General features: G+C 43.2%; 1 protein-coding gene across 1 annotated transcript in view; it reads right to left on the minus strand.

Moving 5' to 3' along the window:
- Window positions 1-19,132, minus strand: part of slco5a1b (solute carrier organic anion transporter family member 5A1b) — a gene marked incomplete at its 5' end in the record, with an annotated part of 168,472 nt that overhangs the window by 14,596 nt on the left and 134,744 nt on the right. The window contains 6 exons of the mRNA XM_079238112.1: window positions 299-465; window positions 1,268-1,387; window positions 3,687-3,764; window positions 8,661-8,734; window positions 11,081-11,228; window positions 16,460-16,657. Of these exons, the coding sequence (XP_079094238.1) occupies window positions 299-465; window positions 1,268-1,387; window positions 3,687-3,764; window positions 8,661-8,734; window positions 11,081-11,228; window positions 16,460-16,657 (785 nt within the window). The remainder of the gene's footprint in view (window positions 1-298; window positions 466-1,267; window positions 1,388-3,686; window positions 3,765-8,660; window positions 8,735-11,080; window positions 11,229-16,459; window positions 16,658-19,132) is intronic.

Consider the following 19,132-nt stretch of genomic DNA (forward strand, 5'->3'; position numbering starts at 1 on the left):
CCACCAAAGTAAAGACAAAGTGAGCTGAAAGGCTCCTTCAAAGAAAGAAAACACTGCAGCTACTTTTTATTTGAACACATCACACAAAGTGCTTTTTTCCTGCTTTTTGGAAACAAATCTCGTCATCAAAGTGTAATTTTGTTTTCTCTCCAAAGGCCTCTTGAGGGATCGAGATCTCAGATTAGCTTTTGAGGGCTCCACCAGGAGCCGAGTTAGCAGTGATGAGGACAGAAAAATTGTTTAAATACCTCTGTGATTTCTGTAACTGCATCACAAGCAACCGAAAGGACTTCCCTACCTGCGGAAGTCGAGCAGCGTCCGGCTGGTCTCCGGCACGTTCTGGTTGAGCCAGGTCAGGAAGTGGAACTGAGTGACGGTCCGCGTCTCGTTGGTCTGCATGTTCTTCAGGTAGAAGCTGCGAACCAGGAAGTCGTCGCACCAGATGTGCTCGGACACCAGGTTCACCTGCGGGGACGCAACATGCATGCTCACTGAATTGAGAATAAAAATATTAAAACTGCGTCATTGAATGCGTCTAAACAAAACCCCGACCCTTCAGACGCGCGGATAAGATTGGTAGCTTGCAGGCTCGGGACATAACTCAACACTAGATGCTTTATTCAACCTCTGAAGTGCACAAAAGCCTTGAGTTTGGTGCAAATACTCATTTTAATAAATTAGTTATAGCCATTTATTGAACATTCTGGAGCGTTTTCTTTTGAGGTGAATAATGTTTTCAATTGGGATTTGGGTTTTAGAAACTCAAGTTTTTCCTCATGTGCTCTTTCTTGGCGACAGTGGCTCAGGGGTTAGCAGCAGGGTCTGGTACCGAGAACCGGTGCCAACACGTCCGGTACCTACCGGACCGAAAAGCAACGCAGATTTCGGTGCTTCCTTCCGGTGCCTGAGCTTTTTTTTTACACTACTCTGTAAAGTTGCACGGTATATAGATACTAAAAAGGTAGCGCGGTACCCGTACGTTAAAAACACTAAGATTTTGATGTATCGATACTCTTAACTATTAAAATAGCGCGGATCAGAGCGCACTCGCTGCTCTGCTCTGTCTGCCTGCATGCAGAGCGAGGCTCAAGGGGGCGGGGCTTCCAGCGTTTTTGAAATGTAAGTCGCTTTGGATAAAAGCGTCAGCTAAATGTAACGTAATCTTTTTCGCCGTGAGAGGAAAAAAGGCGCCTGGTATCGACCAATGATCACACAGATGGGGCAGCAGATCCGTCCAATCAGCTCTTTGTAAAGCAGCTCGCCATACCTCATAGATATGGTACAGGTTGGACCCCTCGTCGGGCCAGTAGTGGTAGCACTGCTTCACGCCGCTCTCCACCAGCGGCGTCAGCATCACGATGACCACGCAGCCGTTCTCCCACACCATCTGCAAACAAAGCACGCGCTCAGCGATGTGAACAGAACCAACGGCGCCGCATTCAACCGACTTTTTGAAGGCCTCTTACTGGAAAAGAAATAGAAACACAGACGTCTTACAGGTTCTGGTGAAGTAATATAATGCCGTATTTAGACCCATCCGTCAAACCAAATAGACAATAAACAAGATTTATTAAAAAACAGTTGGCTAAATAAAGATATAGTAGATTATCTATTAAATATCCAATAGTTGTATATTGGTGAGCATATTGTTCAAAGAAAACTCAAAATGTGAATTTCTACCTTGAAGGAACTTGTATCAGGCGTGTAGCTCAATTTCTACCAAAGAAAATTAAATGTTTAAAGTCAGCTGATATCTATTTGTAGAGAAAGCACAGCGTGTTTTTTGTGAACCAAATATGAATGTTTCCTCGTGGCTTTCAGAGCTTTTTCATGGACTTTGTTTCCCTCCATGCTCGTAATCTAACAAAATGAGCGACTACTATCTCTGACAGTAACCTCCACTATTCACACGTTTATTTAACACGTGCAGGCGGTCTATTTATCTTTTGACTTGACGTTGCCCAATGCTCTTTAAAAGAAGTTCTAAAGTTGCCGTGTCTTCAGTCTCGTCCTCTGAGACTCGTGGAGACAAGATTTCATTGGAAGCCGTCAACGTTAAAAAAGCTGCTAACGGGAATGCACCGCGTGTCCTTGCTCGCCCACTCGCCTGGATATCGCTTTAAAGTTTGTGTCTCGAATCTTGGAACCGAAGACTGTTGCTGTTTTGTTTTTTGGGGGTGTGTGTGGCGTGAAAATTAAATCTCAGTTTGACACCCAAACACTTCCAAGACATGTTTACTGCGTCTCAAACTTTTGGGCATGAAAAACTGCGAGCTAGTCGAGCGTTGCGGCACGAAAAAAGTAATTGCTGCAGAGGCCGAAAACTCGGCACACGCTCGTAATTTTGATTTTTTTTTTCTTCTCTTCTGCTGGCACATTGTCCTAGCCGGAGGGAGGAGGGTGGGCTGGCTCTTGAGATCCATTCGACTCCGATCAGAAGTTCCAGTCGGCCGCTAATGGAAGCCATAAAACAATACCTCCTCCTCCCACCACCGGGTGAGATTATCAAGATGGCCGCAGGTGAGCCACAAAACACCTTGCCGGAGATTTAACCGCCGCTAATTGCGGTGTTATTTTAAATTTTCTAATGACTGAACTTCTGCTCAGCCAGCTCTGCTTCCCTGATTGGTCTCATGGATCTGAAGATGTGACGATGCACTAATGGTGTTAATTTGCTTCAGCGGACTCGCTGGTGTCCCTCTTTTAAAACTTGTGGGTTTTGTTAGAATGCAAATTTAATCTAAGATGTTATTTATCCAGGAAAAAAGGTAACTGCACAGTGTGTTCTTTTATGAGATTACAATCACCCCAGTCTATTCATCAACTGCATTAACTGCATTAACTGATGCACGCTGGACCTTGTGGTCGCTTTGCTACTTAGCTCCAGGGCCCGTCAGCAGAAACCCTGGTGGGGAATCGAATAGCACCTCCCACTCATCTTGGATGTTTTAAAACTTCTACCTGAAGGAGAATCGGTTATAATTCATTGAATTGTATTCAACCTTTATGTTTAGATTGAGGATAGACTGTTGAGTAGAATCACAGAAACACAATGACATAATGTTAGCATGTTGTTTGGCAGATTTTAACTGGGTGGTTAGCACTACTGCCAGAAGGTTCTGGGCTCCAACCCCTTCTGTGTGGCGTTTGCATGCTCTCCTTGAGTGGGGTTTCCTCCCACAGTCCAAACATCTACGTGTAGGTGTAAATGTCAGCAGCTGCTGAGTGCTGAATCTACAGGAGCCCGAGAGTTCTCTCTTTCCAGCCTAACACACACACACACACACACACACACACACACACCCTAATCACTGCACACACCAATGCGCCGTGACTGGCCAGAATAACCTATCGATCCACTGGTCTCAGATCCAAACCCAATTCAACATTCGGGAGAGTGGGAAAAGTGTTTGTCGCCAGCTGCATTAACAATGTGTGTGTGTGTGTGTGTGTGTGTGTGTGTGTGTGTGTGTGTGTGTGTGTGTGTGTGTGTAGTGGTGGTGGCAGAGGCTTTGAAGGGCAGCGAGCATGATGGGAAAGGGGAGATTAATAACGACATCTACAGAACAAGCTGGTCTCCCGTATGGCTCACAGCACTAATACAAATCGGTTAACTCTTGTTCAAGAGAGGAGAACGCATTGATTTTTGTTCATGCGTGTGTGTGTGTGTGTGTGTGTGTCTTTACCTGCCAGAAATCAGCCACGGTGGAGGGCAGAGGGCCTTGCGTGGCGATGTAGGCCGGGTTCCTGGGATCGTGATCCATCTGAGGGGAGCGGAAAAAGGAAAAGAGAGGAGATAATGTGAGGTTATAGTTGTGGATTATATATTAATAAGCAATTATTGCAGTGCAACATTTTATGTTTTTTGTGACCATATAAATCTGCAGCTTCGAGAGAGTTGGACAACCTCAAAAGACAACACTTTAGAAATTAGGTTACATTCTAATACAATTTTAATCAAAAACACGCCTTTTTTTCAAAGTCCGTGCGAGTTATGAGGAACAAATCAACTTGAAATACAATGAGAAGTGAGAGGGCAGCAAACAAATAACAGCCACATAAATAAAGCACACCGATGAAATAATCTCCGAGCGGTCAAGGAGGATCGCTTCCCCTCAGCGCTCTGCAGCCAGTTATACAGCGCTCTGCAGCCAGTTATACAGCGCTCTGCAGCCAGTTATACAGCGCTCTGCAGCCAGTTATACAGCGCTCTGTAGCCAGTTATACAGCGCTCTGCAGCCAGTTATACAGCGCTCCGCAGCCAGTTATACAGCGCTCCGTAGCCAGTTATACAGCGCTCCGCAGCCAGTTATACAGCGCTCTGCAGCCAGTTATACAGCGCTCTGCAGCCAGTTATACAGCGCTCTGCAGCCAGTTATACAGCGCTCTGCAGCCAGTTATACACCTCTGTGCATCGTGATACACACAACAGCACCCAGGAAATGCAAAACTGTGGTACAAGTATTTCAACTCCCTCGCTTTACCAAATTACCTCTTCTGTCAGTACACACCGTCTTTCACTGTTCCTTTAAATCACAGAGAGAAACTACTTGGGTGAGAAATTGTCGGCGACTTCTTCCCCTTAACTTAATGGAAATTACAGACGGACGGCGGAGGCGTCGAGAGCGAAGCGACAGGAGACGAACGTGAGGGGAATGTTTTGCGAGGAAGTGACTGACACCTCCGCCTATTACCAATGCAAATTGTGCGGTACGTGCAATAATTGGGAAGACCAATTTAGCTAGGAGGCAAATACAGAGGGAAGACAGATAATTTATGGGGCTTTTCCTGCTCGCAAAAAAATTGTCTTTAATGGTCCTCTGTTCCCGTTTATGAATGCCAAACAATAAATGCACTTCCAATGAACTTAAATTGTTGCGACTTTGCAAGAGAGAGAGAGAGACGTGGTACCAACGGGCGCTCATTAAAACCTCCACAGGCAGAAATTGTGTTGCGGTGGAGAAATATCTGGAGGCAGATAGTGCACTTTCCAGACTTCTGAAGGAGGTCGGGCCCGAGGGTCACGCCCACGGACGTGTCGGCTTACGGCCCAGAGTGAGTTCCACTTGGTCCGCGGCTGTTTTTCATGAATTTAGATTAAAAGAAACGGTATTTTAGTCAAAAGTGTTCTTGCTACTTAGTGGCAATCCATTTATTTATGGATGTCTGAGCTCCTGTCTCTGTGTCTCAGGCCACCCGACGAAGGAAACTCACTCCGACTACAAAACAGCAAAATATAATGATTGAAAGGCCCCTCAAACCGTATGATGACACTTTAAATTTCCGGACCTTATATTAATCTGTCAGGCTGCTCTCATCCAGCATTCGTAGCAATATCTAAGGAAAATTATCTTGCTTAAGTCGTAGATGTCCCACATGTTTTTGTATATGTTATCCCCGTAATCTTGAAGGTAGGACGTGTAAAGACCGTTAAAAGGTGAATGAGTCCACGGAAGCCGCTGTTTGGACCTTGCGTACTTCAGTAACGGCACATACTCGGTTATTTTAACCTGAATGACGATCTATTCCTAAACCTAACCAAGTAGAGTTGTTGCCTATATTTAACTGAGTTGTTTATTTGAATGCCGCATGTATGTATGTCAAAATTCAAATATCTTTTCAGGATTTTACACTTGGTTAGGAGGTCTGAGATTGGATAGGTTACGAGTTAAGATCTACTAGCCTTAGGTCTACTAGTACCCTGATATAACATGACAACATGTATTGCATATAGTAAACACAATACCTTTTCACATTTTTTGTTCCATCTGCTAGGAATACATGTATCAGAGATGGTTTAAAAGGTTAATAATCTAGTTACAAAAGCCCAAACTGGTCCCAAGTCCAAGTGGCAAAATGTCTCTCGCCCGACTCACCGAGGAAATGGAGATTTATCGACCGAGGAGGACTTTGAAACAAATAACTAAATGTCCCTTGTGATTCTCAGTGGTAGGGTTCAGGAAATTAAAAGAGAAATATCGGGAAGGACAGAGAAGGAGAAACAAATTGACAGTGATAAATCAAGAAAGACTGCAAAGGGAATGAAAAGAAGAAGAAAAGAACAAGCAAAACGCTGGTGAGAGACGAAGGTGGAAGAGGAGGAGAACAAATACCGGAGAGAAAGAGGACGATGCAGAAGATGAAACGATGAGGACAGACAGACACTTGACTCTTTTTATCCTTCTCCGTCTCCTCTTCAATCTCTGTGGACACATGCTTCCTGACATCTCAAGGTGTCTCCACAATTAAACCCCCGGCACTAATGATACAAGACTCTCTCTCTCTCTCTCTCTCTCTCTGACAGACAGGCCCTCCTCCCTCCTGATGGCGGATGTGACAAAAGCTATTTTGCTTCGATGACAGTGAGACACTCGTTAACTGCTAGCTGTGTTTAGCCAAACCAAGTTTTTACCATTGCCTAAACACAACAAAGTAGTTTTGTTGCCTAATCATAACAAAGTAGTTGTTAGAACGAGTGTGTGCATGATTGAGTGGTACCTGAGTGATTGATTATGTCTTAGGAACTGTGTGTGTGTGTGTGTGTGTGTGTGTATGTGAGGAAACTATTGAGTCTGTCTTGAACTAATTGTGTGTCAAGTTCCTATGTATTTTTCGGTCAACTCTTGGTCCAACTTGCAATGACCTGGTTTCCAACACAGCTCAATCTTTATTGTTTTTCTTATTTATCAATTGTTGGCTGGTTGGTCCATCTAGGTTGAAAACCTTCAAACACAAAAAGCAATTGCAATTGATTGTGTTTGTGAGTAAGTTTGTGAAACTGGCTGATTATACGTGTGTTGGGACGTTGGGCCTCAAAAGAGGGCCAACACTGTTTCTCGACAGGAAGTCCACTTCACTTTAATTTTGCGTTGTGAAGGCAACACAAAAACAGGGACATTCTTGGTAATGTACCTGGTTGAAAATGTACAGGGAGGCCAAGCAGGACACGTGTTTTCCTTCTGTGCTTTTAATGGTAATAATGTGTCTGAGGTAACTAACTAACTAAACTAAAAGGACTTCGGCTTGATCCTCCATGTTGGGATGTTGAGGCTAATGTCCCCTGCCGCGTAAAACAAACAACCATCATCAAAAAACAGGTTCAGCCTCCAGCTGCTGGACTCAATTACATCCCAGTCGAGTGCTTTCAAGACAAATATCTCAGGAGAAACTGAGCATGTGACGTATAGGATGGCGTTAATGATGCACTTTAGCTAATTCATGTCACTGTTGCCGTTAGCTAGCGCAGACGACATCTGGTGGATTAAATGACGACTGTTCATCCAATTCATCGCTGCACGGCTCTCAAGGCCAAATTATCCTACTTTTTTTCTACATCTGTGAACGTTTCATGACTACAAACCATCCGGTGAGCGTCATTAACCGGTCACCGGGTCTGAGTCGTGGGCGGTCAGCAGCTTCCATTACCGCCATTTTATCCATTTGTCTTTATTGTAGATTTAGATTGTTTTATGTCCAGCATTTACAGGAAGGTTCTTCTGCTTTGTGACAATTTTAAAACGAGTTTATGAATGGATTGAACAGGTTTCTCCCGTGTGAAAACAGGGAATTACTAGCGGCATGCTTGCTAATGAAAATTATATAGTATAATATATAATAGTACAGTATTTCTGTGTGGGGGGATTAATTGTCAGTAGGGAAGGTTAAATACCCTCAGTGTACATTCACATGCATTTAATCTTGAATGTGTGTGTGTGTGTGTATGTGTGTGTGTGTGTGTGTGTGTGAAAGGAGAGGTGAGGATGGATGCACGATGTTCATGTGTGAATGTCTGCAATGCATGTTCTGTGTAATTTGTATGTGAGCATGCATGTGTGCGTATAAAACAGCATGTTTATTTTAATGCTTGTATCCGCTTCCTTCAAAGGGTGTTTGAATGTGTATGTGTGTGTGTATGTGTATGTGTGTGTGTGTGTTTTGTTGTGCGTTGCGTGGGCACACACGTTGCAGCTGTTTTTGCATTTGTGACATTTGACAAGGCTGCTCTTTTGTTCCTGTGTAGTTTGTTTTGACACACACACACACACACACACACACACACACACACACACACACACACACACACACACACACACACACACCTTGGTGTGATGCCCAGATTTGAAATGCACGGCGTTTCTGCTGCTCTTAATGGAATACCACTGTATCTGCCTCGGGGGAAGCGTAACCCGACTCTTTCAACACCGGTTTCCAAACGGATACGCTCGGTTTCTGAAGTCGCTTTTCTTTTCTTCCCCGTCTCCTTCCTGCAGGCTGTTTTTTGCTGCAGGTAAAAAGGCCTCGGCGAGTAGAGCGCACCGCAAACGGTAAACACAGAACCGGTGTCAAAACCAGCGTAATCCAAGGTCACAAACAATTGTTTTGCTGCAGATCAATTTTCTGTTTAGTTGTTTTCCTCCTTCTCACAAACGAGCCTTTCCCACGCCTTCCCCGAGCGAACAGTCGCCCGGGGTGTTGTGCTGTGAAGCGATCGTTAATATTCACGGTGCAGAACATGCACAGTGGCGGCGGCGGCGGGGCTGTCGCCGGAGCTAAGCAAGCGTTGCATCAAAATTTATATTTTACAACGTGAAGGCCCCGCGGGGACCGAGGGAGCGCCGGCGGAGGGAAGCACGGATTTAGAATGCAGAGGAGGTACTCACGATCGGGCTGGCGTTGATGTAATCACAGTTGCCTTGGCTGTTCTCCACCTTCAAGGTGATTCTGGAGTGATCATCTGGAACACAAATGGGGTGAGGGGGGTTCAGCAGGCGCATTACACACATCGTAATGAGATATTCTTATCTGTTGAATATGCAGGATTCTCACTGTCTATTCCACAAGAAGATAAAGAAACGTAACCACCAAGCTAAACTGCTTGTTTGAGTAATCTCATGTTGTTGTTTTTTTCCTCAGAGAAGTGATCAATCCTGACCTCCAGCAGACGAGTTCTGAACGATCTGAATCCATGTTTTTTCGGCCAAACCTTGATTTTGAAAGTAGCAATCAGATTACAACGGAACATATTGAGTTTCACAACTGCTTGTTATAGAAAAGCCACCGCAAGAAAATGATGTTTGTTTAGATTATCAAATGGATCCAATTACTGTTTTATCGCCGCGGGGTGTTAGCGTTAGCTAGCATAGCTAGTGCTAGCAGCAAGGAAACAAGCTTATTAGATTTGTTTGTTTTGTCCCAGAAACATAGACGTTTATGTCTGGCTGGTTTAACCATTATAATCCCAAATTAGAAAAAATAAAAGCAAAAAACATTTTGCAGAAATGTGTATAAAACGATGCAAAAAACATCTTTCACTCAGTTTAAACAACAATAAAGTTGAAAGAACAGTTTCAAAGAAGTGAAACAATATGATAATGTGCTATATGTAAAGCAGTTTAGTGTACACACTTAGGTAAATATTTGAGAGTTTAATTGCATAATGTAGCTGTTCACTGTTGGTCAGCGCAGTATGCATGGAGTGTATTTTGATATTTTAGTAAATAACATCCTCACTGCAATTTTTCCTTCTTTTTTCCCCTGCAATTTTCCTCCCAAGTCGGTGGAGAAAGAGTTCTGAATTCATATTTTTTTCCGAGAGAAACCAGTGGTGCTTCAAATAGGAAGCGCAATTTATTCCTGACAAACTGCTTTCCCTGCTGACAACCTGGATTTCATTTCATTAAGCCCGGGCGGCGGAGAGAATGGAACAGCACTTTTTTTTTTAGATAGGCCATTTCCACAGAAGTTAAGACATTTTAATCATTGATGAGGTCGGTGCAGGAGAGCTTTAATAGAAAACTAATTTACAAGCCTTCTGCTCACTGCATCTGCTCCAGGTTTCTCATAATAGAGGCCGGGTGCAGTATATATATGGCGAGTGTTGATGAGAGGTGGTGGGAGGGCTGACATCGAGGATGGTATTTTGGTTCCACTCAGAAATTAGGGGTTGTCTGCCGTCCACGAATGAAGAGGAGATATTACTGTCTTTCCTTTACAGCTCTCTTTTCTTTCTACATGTGGTTCTCTTTAGTTGTGAACCAGGCAGCAGCCTCCGGTTCTGAAGTGTGAAGCCAATGCTGAAGTGTCTGACACTTCTCTCTACTGACCACCAGGAGGCGACTCCTCTGGTTGTATAGAAGTCTATGCTTCATGTGTTAAACCTGTTTTCTGTCTACTGACCACCAGGGGGAAACTCCTCTGGTTGTATAGAAGTCTATGCTTCATGCATTAAAGCTGCATTCTCTCTACTGACCACCAGGGGTCGACTCCTCTGGTTGTATAGAAGTATATGCTTCATGTGTTAACGGTGCATTATCTCGAGTGACCACCAGGGGGTGACTCATTTGGTTGTATAGAAGTATATCCTTCATGTATTAAAGCTGCATTCTCTCTACTGACCAGCAGGGGGCGACTCCTCTGGTTGTATAGAAGTCATTGGTAAAAACTATGATCCCATTTACAGTCAAATAGACTTTGAAGCGGAGTATACTTTAGGGCGGGACTACCTTGTGATTGGCAGGTTGCTACCCAACCAGAGCCGTTATGGCGTGTCACTCCTCCGCCGTCCAAATGTGGTCCTTTCTGTTGCAAAAAAGCCAAAATGGCGACGGCTATTGGTTTGGTACGAGGAATCTAATTAGAAGCACATGGATTTGCAGCACCGCTCATGGTCCAATTTTTAAAGGTCCATTTAGTTGAGTTTTGGGCCACAGTTAAATTTTGGAGATCATGTGTAATTTCTTAGTAATGTATTGATCATTGAATCCTGACATTGATTCTTGCAACATAAATCTGCAGACTTGAAGGCCAGTCCTGATATTTTTGTGCTGATTTCCGACTCCTGTGATTATTGTCATGATGAGAAACACCCAGAAGCTCGTTGCTTCAGCTCTACAACAGCAGTCACAGGAAGTGGCAATGAAAGACCACCCAGAAAGGAAGGACACTGAAGCAGTACTTCACTTACTCAATCCCTTTCTGATTACCACCATCTAAATGCTAATGCAGCCTCGCCCACCAATCAAACCAAGAAGCAGAGAGCGCTTTCAAAAGGAAACAAAAACAAAGAGAGCTCATCGCTTACAGGCCACCACGGCGGCGGAGCGGTTCTTCTTGGCGTTGCCGTCCTTCAGGCCGGCGGTACAGGCATTGGGCTCGGCCTGATAGGCGCCCAGCGCCTCCCACTCCTTCTCCAGGCGGTCCTTGTTCTTCATGTGATCCTCCATGTAGGACTGAGGGGAGAGGCGAGACAAGAGGGATGGAGGAGAGGAGGTGAAACCAACCTTTTTCTACCAACATAACATCGGTATACGTTCATTATTAAGCTTCCTTTGATTCTCATCCAAAGCCGTCTTTATCCTCATGAAGCACCAGATGGACGGGCCTTGCCCCTCAAGGAAGAGGCCTTCGGTTGGCTTGTCAATCACAATATTACCGTAAAAGTCGGGTTACAAGCCCCTTCGGTGGTTGTCCCCGCTAGCTCCCCGCTGTAGCCAGCTAGCGCTGCTGCTAGCTCCCCGCTACTACTGCCCGCGTCACCACTGCCCGAGTCTGGCGTCGATCCGGGGCTGGTCCCGCTACCTTCGGTGGTTGTCAGGGAGCTAGCGGGGAGCTAGCAGCAGTGCTAGCCGGCTACTAGCGGGGACAACTACCGAAGGTAGTAGCGGCTTATAACCCAACATTTACGGTAGTTTGAATCTCGGAGGACAGCAAGATGAACGTACAAAAAGAAGAGTCGACTAAACAACGTCCCGTTGGTGCTCTTTTGCTGCCGTCTTGACCTGATCGGTCTGCACCAAGAAGATGAAGATAAAGACGAAGATACTCTTTTAACCCGCTTGAAGCACCAGATGGTCAGAGTTTAGACCGTACAATTTGGATGGAAATGAGAATAGTTTGGAAATGCTGTTAAATGAGCTTCCATACGCATGATTTCCTCATTTCAATATGCGTAGAGAATCCCCGAGTGCGTATCCAGGACCATTACCTTCCATACAATATTCATAATTAACGAAGAAGATGTGACTTTGATCAACTGCCCGCAAATGAGCTCGGCACGTGAGACCAACGGTCGTTGGTCGGGTCGCCTCGATCCCAACGCAGCCGGAGAAACTTTGTTTTTTTCTAAATCACAGCTTCGTAAATGTGGATCTCCTGTAATGGATGAGGGAAGATGAGCTGATGTGGTTCTTTAAATGGCTCCGGCGATGATTTATGATGGCAGTTACAGATGGGGCTGATCTTAATCAGAATTAGCTCCCCCCCACTCCCACACACAAAAAGGGGTCTAATGGCTTTTCGCTAAAAGGAGAGGAGTTTGTTAATAATGGAGGGTGGACGTCCGGCTGGAGGACAGCGTCTCAATGAAGAGAAGAGAGGAAGATGAAGAGACAGACTGGTGCTTTTTATCGCCCGTACACTCAACACACTCTACAAACATCCAGCAGTTACACACACACACACACACACACACACACACACACACACACACACACACACACACACACACACACACACACACACACACTGTAACCCAGTGTTTTAGTATCAGCTCTCCATTATATTTTTCTCCAGAGCTTCTAAAAGCAGAAACGATGTAACAGGAAGCCGCGAGCTGCGACCCTCCACCTGACAGACGCTTATCACACAGACACACATGCACACATACACACACACACACACACACACACACACACACACACATGCACATACACACATCTAAAGCACACCCAAATACACATTAAAGGTTTTTCTAAAGGTTACATAAACAAAAACAGAGTCCGCCCACACACACACACACAAAAAAGCAAACATATACGAACACAGTTTCATACAAGTCACACAAAACAAACACGACAAGCGCACACTCAAATACGCACACATGAAGCCGCAACAAGGGCGCACACACACAAAACACATACAATCACAGTTCCATCATCTACTGAGACACACACACACACACAGTCCCACAGTAGATCCTCCCCCCTTTAAACCCGACCCTCTCTCCCTCTCTAATGCCATAGTAATAGGGTTTTGTGGCTGTGTAAAGGGATTACTGCAATCCAATCAGGAGGTGCTGAGATCACCATGTGTCGACCAAACACTGAATAATCCCCTTGCGTGTGTGTGTGTGTGTGTGTGTGTGTGTGGCTTACATCTGCTAAAGGTGCTCGGAAAAAACCTCTTTGCAGTCGTCAGCCATTCTTTCTGACGCACCACCTCTGAGCACCTGTAGGAAGCAGCGGCGGCCATTTTGGGTCGCCGAAAGTGTGTGTGGTGGTCAGTAACCCGAGTATAGCTATCGAGTGCCGTTTAAGTACACTTCTAAAAGAACCTGCACTTTAGTGCTTTCCTCCGGTACTCCGCTACATGCCAGAGGGATGTTGTGTACTCTGAGCTGCACTACATTTCCCAGAAGCCACCTGTCACTCACAGCTTGTGTTGCGTGGTACTGAAACTACAGAACTCTTGTTCTTACTTCTTGTCACTGCTCATGTTCGAGCATATATTGATTCAAAACATGTCGGTAGATAAAACAATATATATATATAACTCTGCAGTTCACCTCGTCCCAGCATGCCTTGCTGTCGAGCTACGCCAAAACAAAAACCACCACAACCACCGACAGACAAACTCCCAGTACAGTTAATCCGCTGCAGCGTAATCTATAACACTTACTGGGCCGGCAACAAAAGACAAGATAATGTGCTTAATATATAGAGTCGACTAATCCTCTTAAGACACAAGCAGGAGAGGATGAAGAGGATGAAGAGGAGGGGTGGTCACATGGGACCAGTAATACATTAACTCAGATAAGATCGTAAAAGCTGTTTCTCCTCAAATTAAAATCTGTGGGAGGACGATGACATAGAATTTGCTGGAGAGGCAATTCATTTGTGTGTGTTTTTCACTGCAGCTCATCAGCCGTCACTTCACTGCTTTCTTTTCGACGGCCGTGCTTTTTATTAATCGTGATCTACGAGAGCGTCAGATGGAAATGTTTGTTTCTCCACGCTGCGCTCGTCTTGCTTTGTGATGGATTTGGTCACTCGCTGTGACGCCGCAGAGAATAAACAAAAAAAACTCTCCCAATCTCTCTTGCTCGTTGTTTTTTTGTATAACTGACAGCTAGAACTGGGGAAGAAAAACTAACAAATAGTCGTTGTTTTAAAATATGGAACAAAAGAGATGGCAGACAGGAAGTCTCTTTCTAACATTGGTTGTCGATGTGTCCGGCTTCCTGTGTAGCGAGCGTGTTGTACGTAATATTTCTTGGATGGGACATTCAACAAGTGGCCATATGAATTGAAAATAAAATGGTGGTAAGAATGAGATAAATACAATTGTTATAGTCAATATGGAGGATGAGGATTTATGTTCAATTTATGTCCGTGATTTTCTGTGCTTGTCTGATTGTGGGTATAGTTGGTTGTTATGCTGCTATGTATTATTTAATTTTATTATTATTATTATTATTTTGTTCTCTAGTAATGTGAGTTAATGTGTAACTTATAAAAACTTAAAATAAAATGATTGAAAGGAAGGAAGGAAAGGAGGCCGGAGACAGGAAGTTCAAAGAAAAATAACTTAAAAAACTTGTGAGTTCAAAAACAGAGAAATAAGGTGGACGAGTAAAAACAAAAAGTGAAGAGGAAAAAAAATGGAGAGAATATGGAAAGTAATGGAAGAAATACATTATTAGTCTTTTCCATCTTTTAACTTCCTTTCTGAGAAGCAGACATTTTGTAAATAGATGGTCCGAAGACGGCATTACATAACATCGCCTCCGCTGTCTGTCTCAGCTGTGTGTGTGTGTGTGTGTGTGTGTGTGTGTGTGTGTGTGTGTGTGTGTGTGGAGCTGTCCGAGGTGCTGAAACACACTTGCAGCTTTACCGGATCACATTTCTCTTTTCCCCAGTTTCTCTTCATTCACAGTCCATTTGCTGCATAAAATAAATAAATAACAACGACTAAGAGGTTCACAGCTCCGTCACATTAACCGAGGATCACACATTATCACTTTCTGCGCTGACGAACCGCTTCGCAAACGCACCGTTAAATACGGCTGATGAACATCTCCGCTAGTGCCTGTCAATCACAGTAAGCCCCGCCCCAAAATACACATGTTTACTTCAGCTGACTTGAAGCTTCTTCTTTTCTCTTTGGTTGCTAACTTTGGGAGATAAACACGTCGTTTCAGAGGCGTTTTTAAGGCTGGTTATGAAATGCAACGCCTCATGAAAGTGGAAAAGTTTCTTGCATGAGGCCTGTAGTTTATGTAAAGTGTCTTTTAGAACTTTGAAGTGACTTGGAGAGGATTTTAGTGGAACATCAGCATTCAAGGAGATCCGCATCACCTACACACGAGGTTATTATTCATCTCAGGTCACATCAGACGTCCTCCCCTCACAACCATTTACATATCAGTCTCTACATTATCACAACATGCGGTAATCACCCCGACCAGACTGTGGCCCACGACTCAGCACTCAGCGAAACACGAGAGCCGCTTTTTCTCGCTCCTTCATCATCCCTCTTCGTCTATTCCAAAGACAAGAAGCGAACGCACTCGAGGAAGTTCAGACCCCGCCGTTCTATTTTAGTCCACGTGCATCAAAAGGCACGCACGGCGTCCTGCTGTGAGGCTGCGCTTTCCAAGAAGAAAACACACCACTTTAGCAGGTTTCTGTGTAAAACTACAGAGGCGGCTCTCTGCGGAGGGAGTCGTTTTCTCCTGAACACTCTGGTGCAACGTCTCAGGGGTGATTTGTATCTTTGTGCCGATTGAGCATCAAAAGGATCTGTCACATCTCACCAGCATGCATGGGGGATGAGGAGGTGGTGGTGGGGGTTGGGTTATTTAAAACTGTAAATCATAAGCAAATATTTTAAACAACAGGACCAAAACTGCTGTATTTGGATGTATTGAACACCATAAGTAATATACAATGGAAATATATGGTTTGGTACATGAGAAAATTCAAATAGCATTCAAATAGCATTCAAATAGCCCCAATGGGCCCAATGGACACATTGGGGCTATTGGGGCTATTGGGCCCCAATGCGACCTCACCTGAATGTTCTCTGTACTAAACCCTCTCTCACTTTGTTCTGCTTCACTTTATCACAGTAAAGCTTTGCAGAGAGAATGTTCACATATTGTGCTATGATTTGGCTTAGAGTTGGACCTTACAGCTTCATCATTCCAAAGAAATAATCATCCTGAAAGTGATTTTTTTTATAGGCGGACCTGAAACTTTTTCATTTTTTTTTTTTTTCTTCATTTACTCTTAACCAGTAACATAAAGACTGATATTTACACATCTGAACAAAATCTCACATGTGTACCTTTTATTATAACACCAAAAGTATTCAAATAGTGGTTGCATAGATACACCGTATTTAGTTTGGGTATGACATTTTCAAGCAGAGGCCTAAAAATAGGTTAAATATGGAGACTCACCAGGATCATGTGACCGGTGGAGATGTCCATGTTGGAGTGGGCGGGCTCTTCGCTCCAGGAAGAGACGCTGCTCCGCGCCGACGGGCTCACGGCGGCGGCGCCGTCGCTGAACTGAGATGACACGCTGTTGATCCGGGAGGACATGGGCTCCGGGCGCTCGGCCGGCGGCTTGACCGCCATGCGTTGCCGACAGAGTTCCTGCAAGGGAGAGGGAGGCGGGGACAGGTGAGTCACAGGTGAGTCACGGCCAATCACACAGTTGATATACCTTCTAGAAGAACTGTTTAGTTGGAAGAGCTTCAACAGAGTTGACCCAGGAATCAAACCCATCACAGGAGACACTATCGCCCTGCTTGTCCGTAAAACCTCCACAACGTACAAAATGCGTGGGAACAAAATAATGTTGTTGCTCAAACATAACCAAGTAGTTTTGTACGCTGAACCATGATGTTTTTTTTTCTAAAAAAAGCTTCTAACGATTAGTGGACCGACAGAAGATTATTCAATAACTTTGATAATAATTGAAGTCATTAATTATTCAAAATACTGAACTTCACTCAATCAAAGCCAAACTTCACACAGCTACTCTTAACATATGGAGCTATGTTATACATTAAATTCAAATATAGCAAATATAGTTACGATAAGAAAATACAACCTTTAATTATTATTATTTTGCTAAATATATATATATATATATATATATATATATATATACATATATATATATATATATATACATGTATATATATATATATATATATATATATATCTTTCCTATTCTGTGCACCATCATAAACCAATATACCAGTAACACATATATTACATATTATCTATGTTCCCAAGGGTTTTCTGTATATTATACCTTTTTAAATTATTCAAATAGGCCTTGTGGTTGAGGAGATAATCGGAATTTAGTAGGGGTATATTAACCATTCGGCCAACAGGGCTTGATACCATGAGGTTAAATCAAGAATCACGACATTCTTGGTTCCAGCGCCACGCTTTAGGTTTATATTTCGGACGAGCAAAACGAGGCGTCGCCGTCTCCAGAACGCGTGACGGCCGCTCGTCATTATTTGGCATTTAATGACTGAACTTGTTGCTCGATTAATCAACCTGAACTATTAACGTACCAACGAAGACCATCATTAGTTCGCGGCCCGATATGCAATTAGCTTTTCACGCTCCGAAAGGTCCGACTTATAAGCGTGCAATCATTTTGTGTTCATGACAACACCATAATCTTGTTGTGTAATAAAGTTCCTCATCAGCAACACTATTAAATATATCTGATATTAACTATCAACACCAAAGATGTAGTTTCTAATGGTTACAGATCTGTAAGTCATCTCATAATCTATGACAATCATTTCGGTCAATATTGTAAATAAAAGTGAATTGAATAAAATTATATTTTTTAACGTTTTATGTTTTTCTTGCGTACATTTAATGACATATTTTAAACTTTACAAGCAAACAATGATATTTTTAATATGAGGGGAAAGTAATACGTCATAAATCATTATAAAATACTTTAAAATGTGTTATGATTATCGTTTTAAATCATCATGGATTAATGAAGCGCTTATTACTATTATTATGCAGTGCTATAAACACATAATAACACATTATTAGTATGTTTATAATGCACTATAGACAGTGTTGCCCAAACATCACATTATGTATTTCTATAACAATAACAGCTGCGTGCATAATAACTGGATACAGGTATTATGCGGCTTCACATTAGGACCTTGATTAACACAATTGTGAAAACATTTTTTGCGATATTTAATAAAAGCCAAATATTGGCTAGAAATGGTGTTAAATAAATGCAGCAGTTAGTCTCTTTCCCATCATCCTCAGCAACACGGAGCCCAATCAGCACAGAGCGCGGCATTGTGGGTGTTTTTCTTCTCTGGGAGGGGAAACACTATGATCAATAGCGTTCATATTTCAACGAGCCAACATGGTGAACTTTTGCTGCCGCGGCAAATTATTTTATGATGTAATTAAAGCCCCTCCCCCACGAGAGCCAATTAGAGGACAAAAAGGCAAAAGAAGGCTTGAAGGAATAAAATAAACCGGGACAGGTTTAGAGTCTAAACAGAGCAGATTTACGGCTTCCGCACAAACACAAGTATCTTTATTTACGGCGTATTGATCTTCAACCGCACACAAGGTGAGCTTATGGTCTGGAGGAGATGCCGCTGAGCATCTTCCAGCTTCGTCTCCATGTTGCCTTTCATTTCAGACTCTTGCAACAGAAGCAGGCGAGACTCTGAACTGTGGTCTGGTACTTTAACAGATGTCTGGAAGTGACATCACTGGTTTGAGTTTATCATACCATTGAGTTTTTAGAAATTGCCTGATTGTTTGTAAAGTTGGTTGTTATGTGGTGATGTCATATTTATTTTTATTTTGTATTTTTTTTTTTTTATTATTATTATTATTTTTTAAATTACCGTCTCTGTTAATACATTATGCCAAAAGTTATTGTTGCATTACAGTCGTTTTAAGAAAAATCATCACTGTCAGTGAGTTCAAGGACGTCGGATGTTTCAGTCTCCTTCCAAAAAGTCGACATTCCAATGCAACAAATGAGAAAATGATCAGGACATGCACATTCGCGAAATTATTTGTCTTCTTGATTCATCGTTTCTGACAGCT

Source organism: Taurulus bubalis (genome assembly GCF_910589615.1).
Source record: "Taurulus bubalis genome assembly, chromosome: 1".
Classification (NCBI taxonomy): domain Eukaryota; kingdom Metazoa; phylum Chordata; class Actinopteri; order Perciformes; family Cottidae; genus Taurulus; species Taurulus bubalis.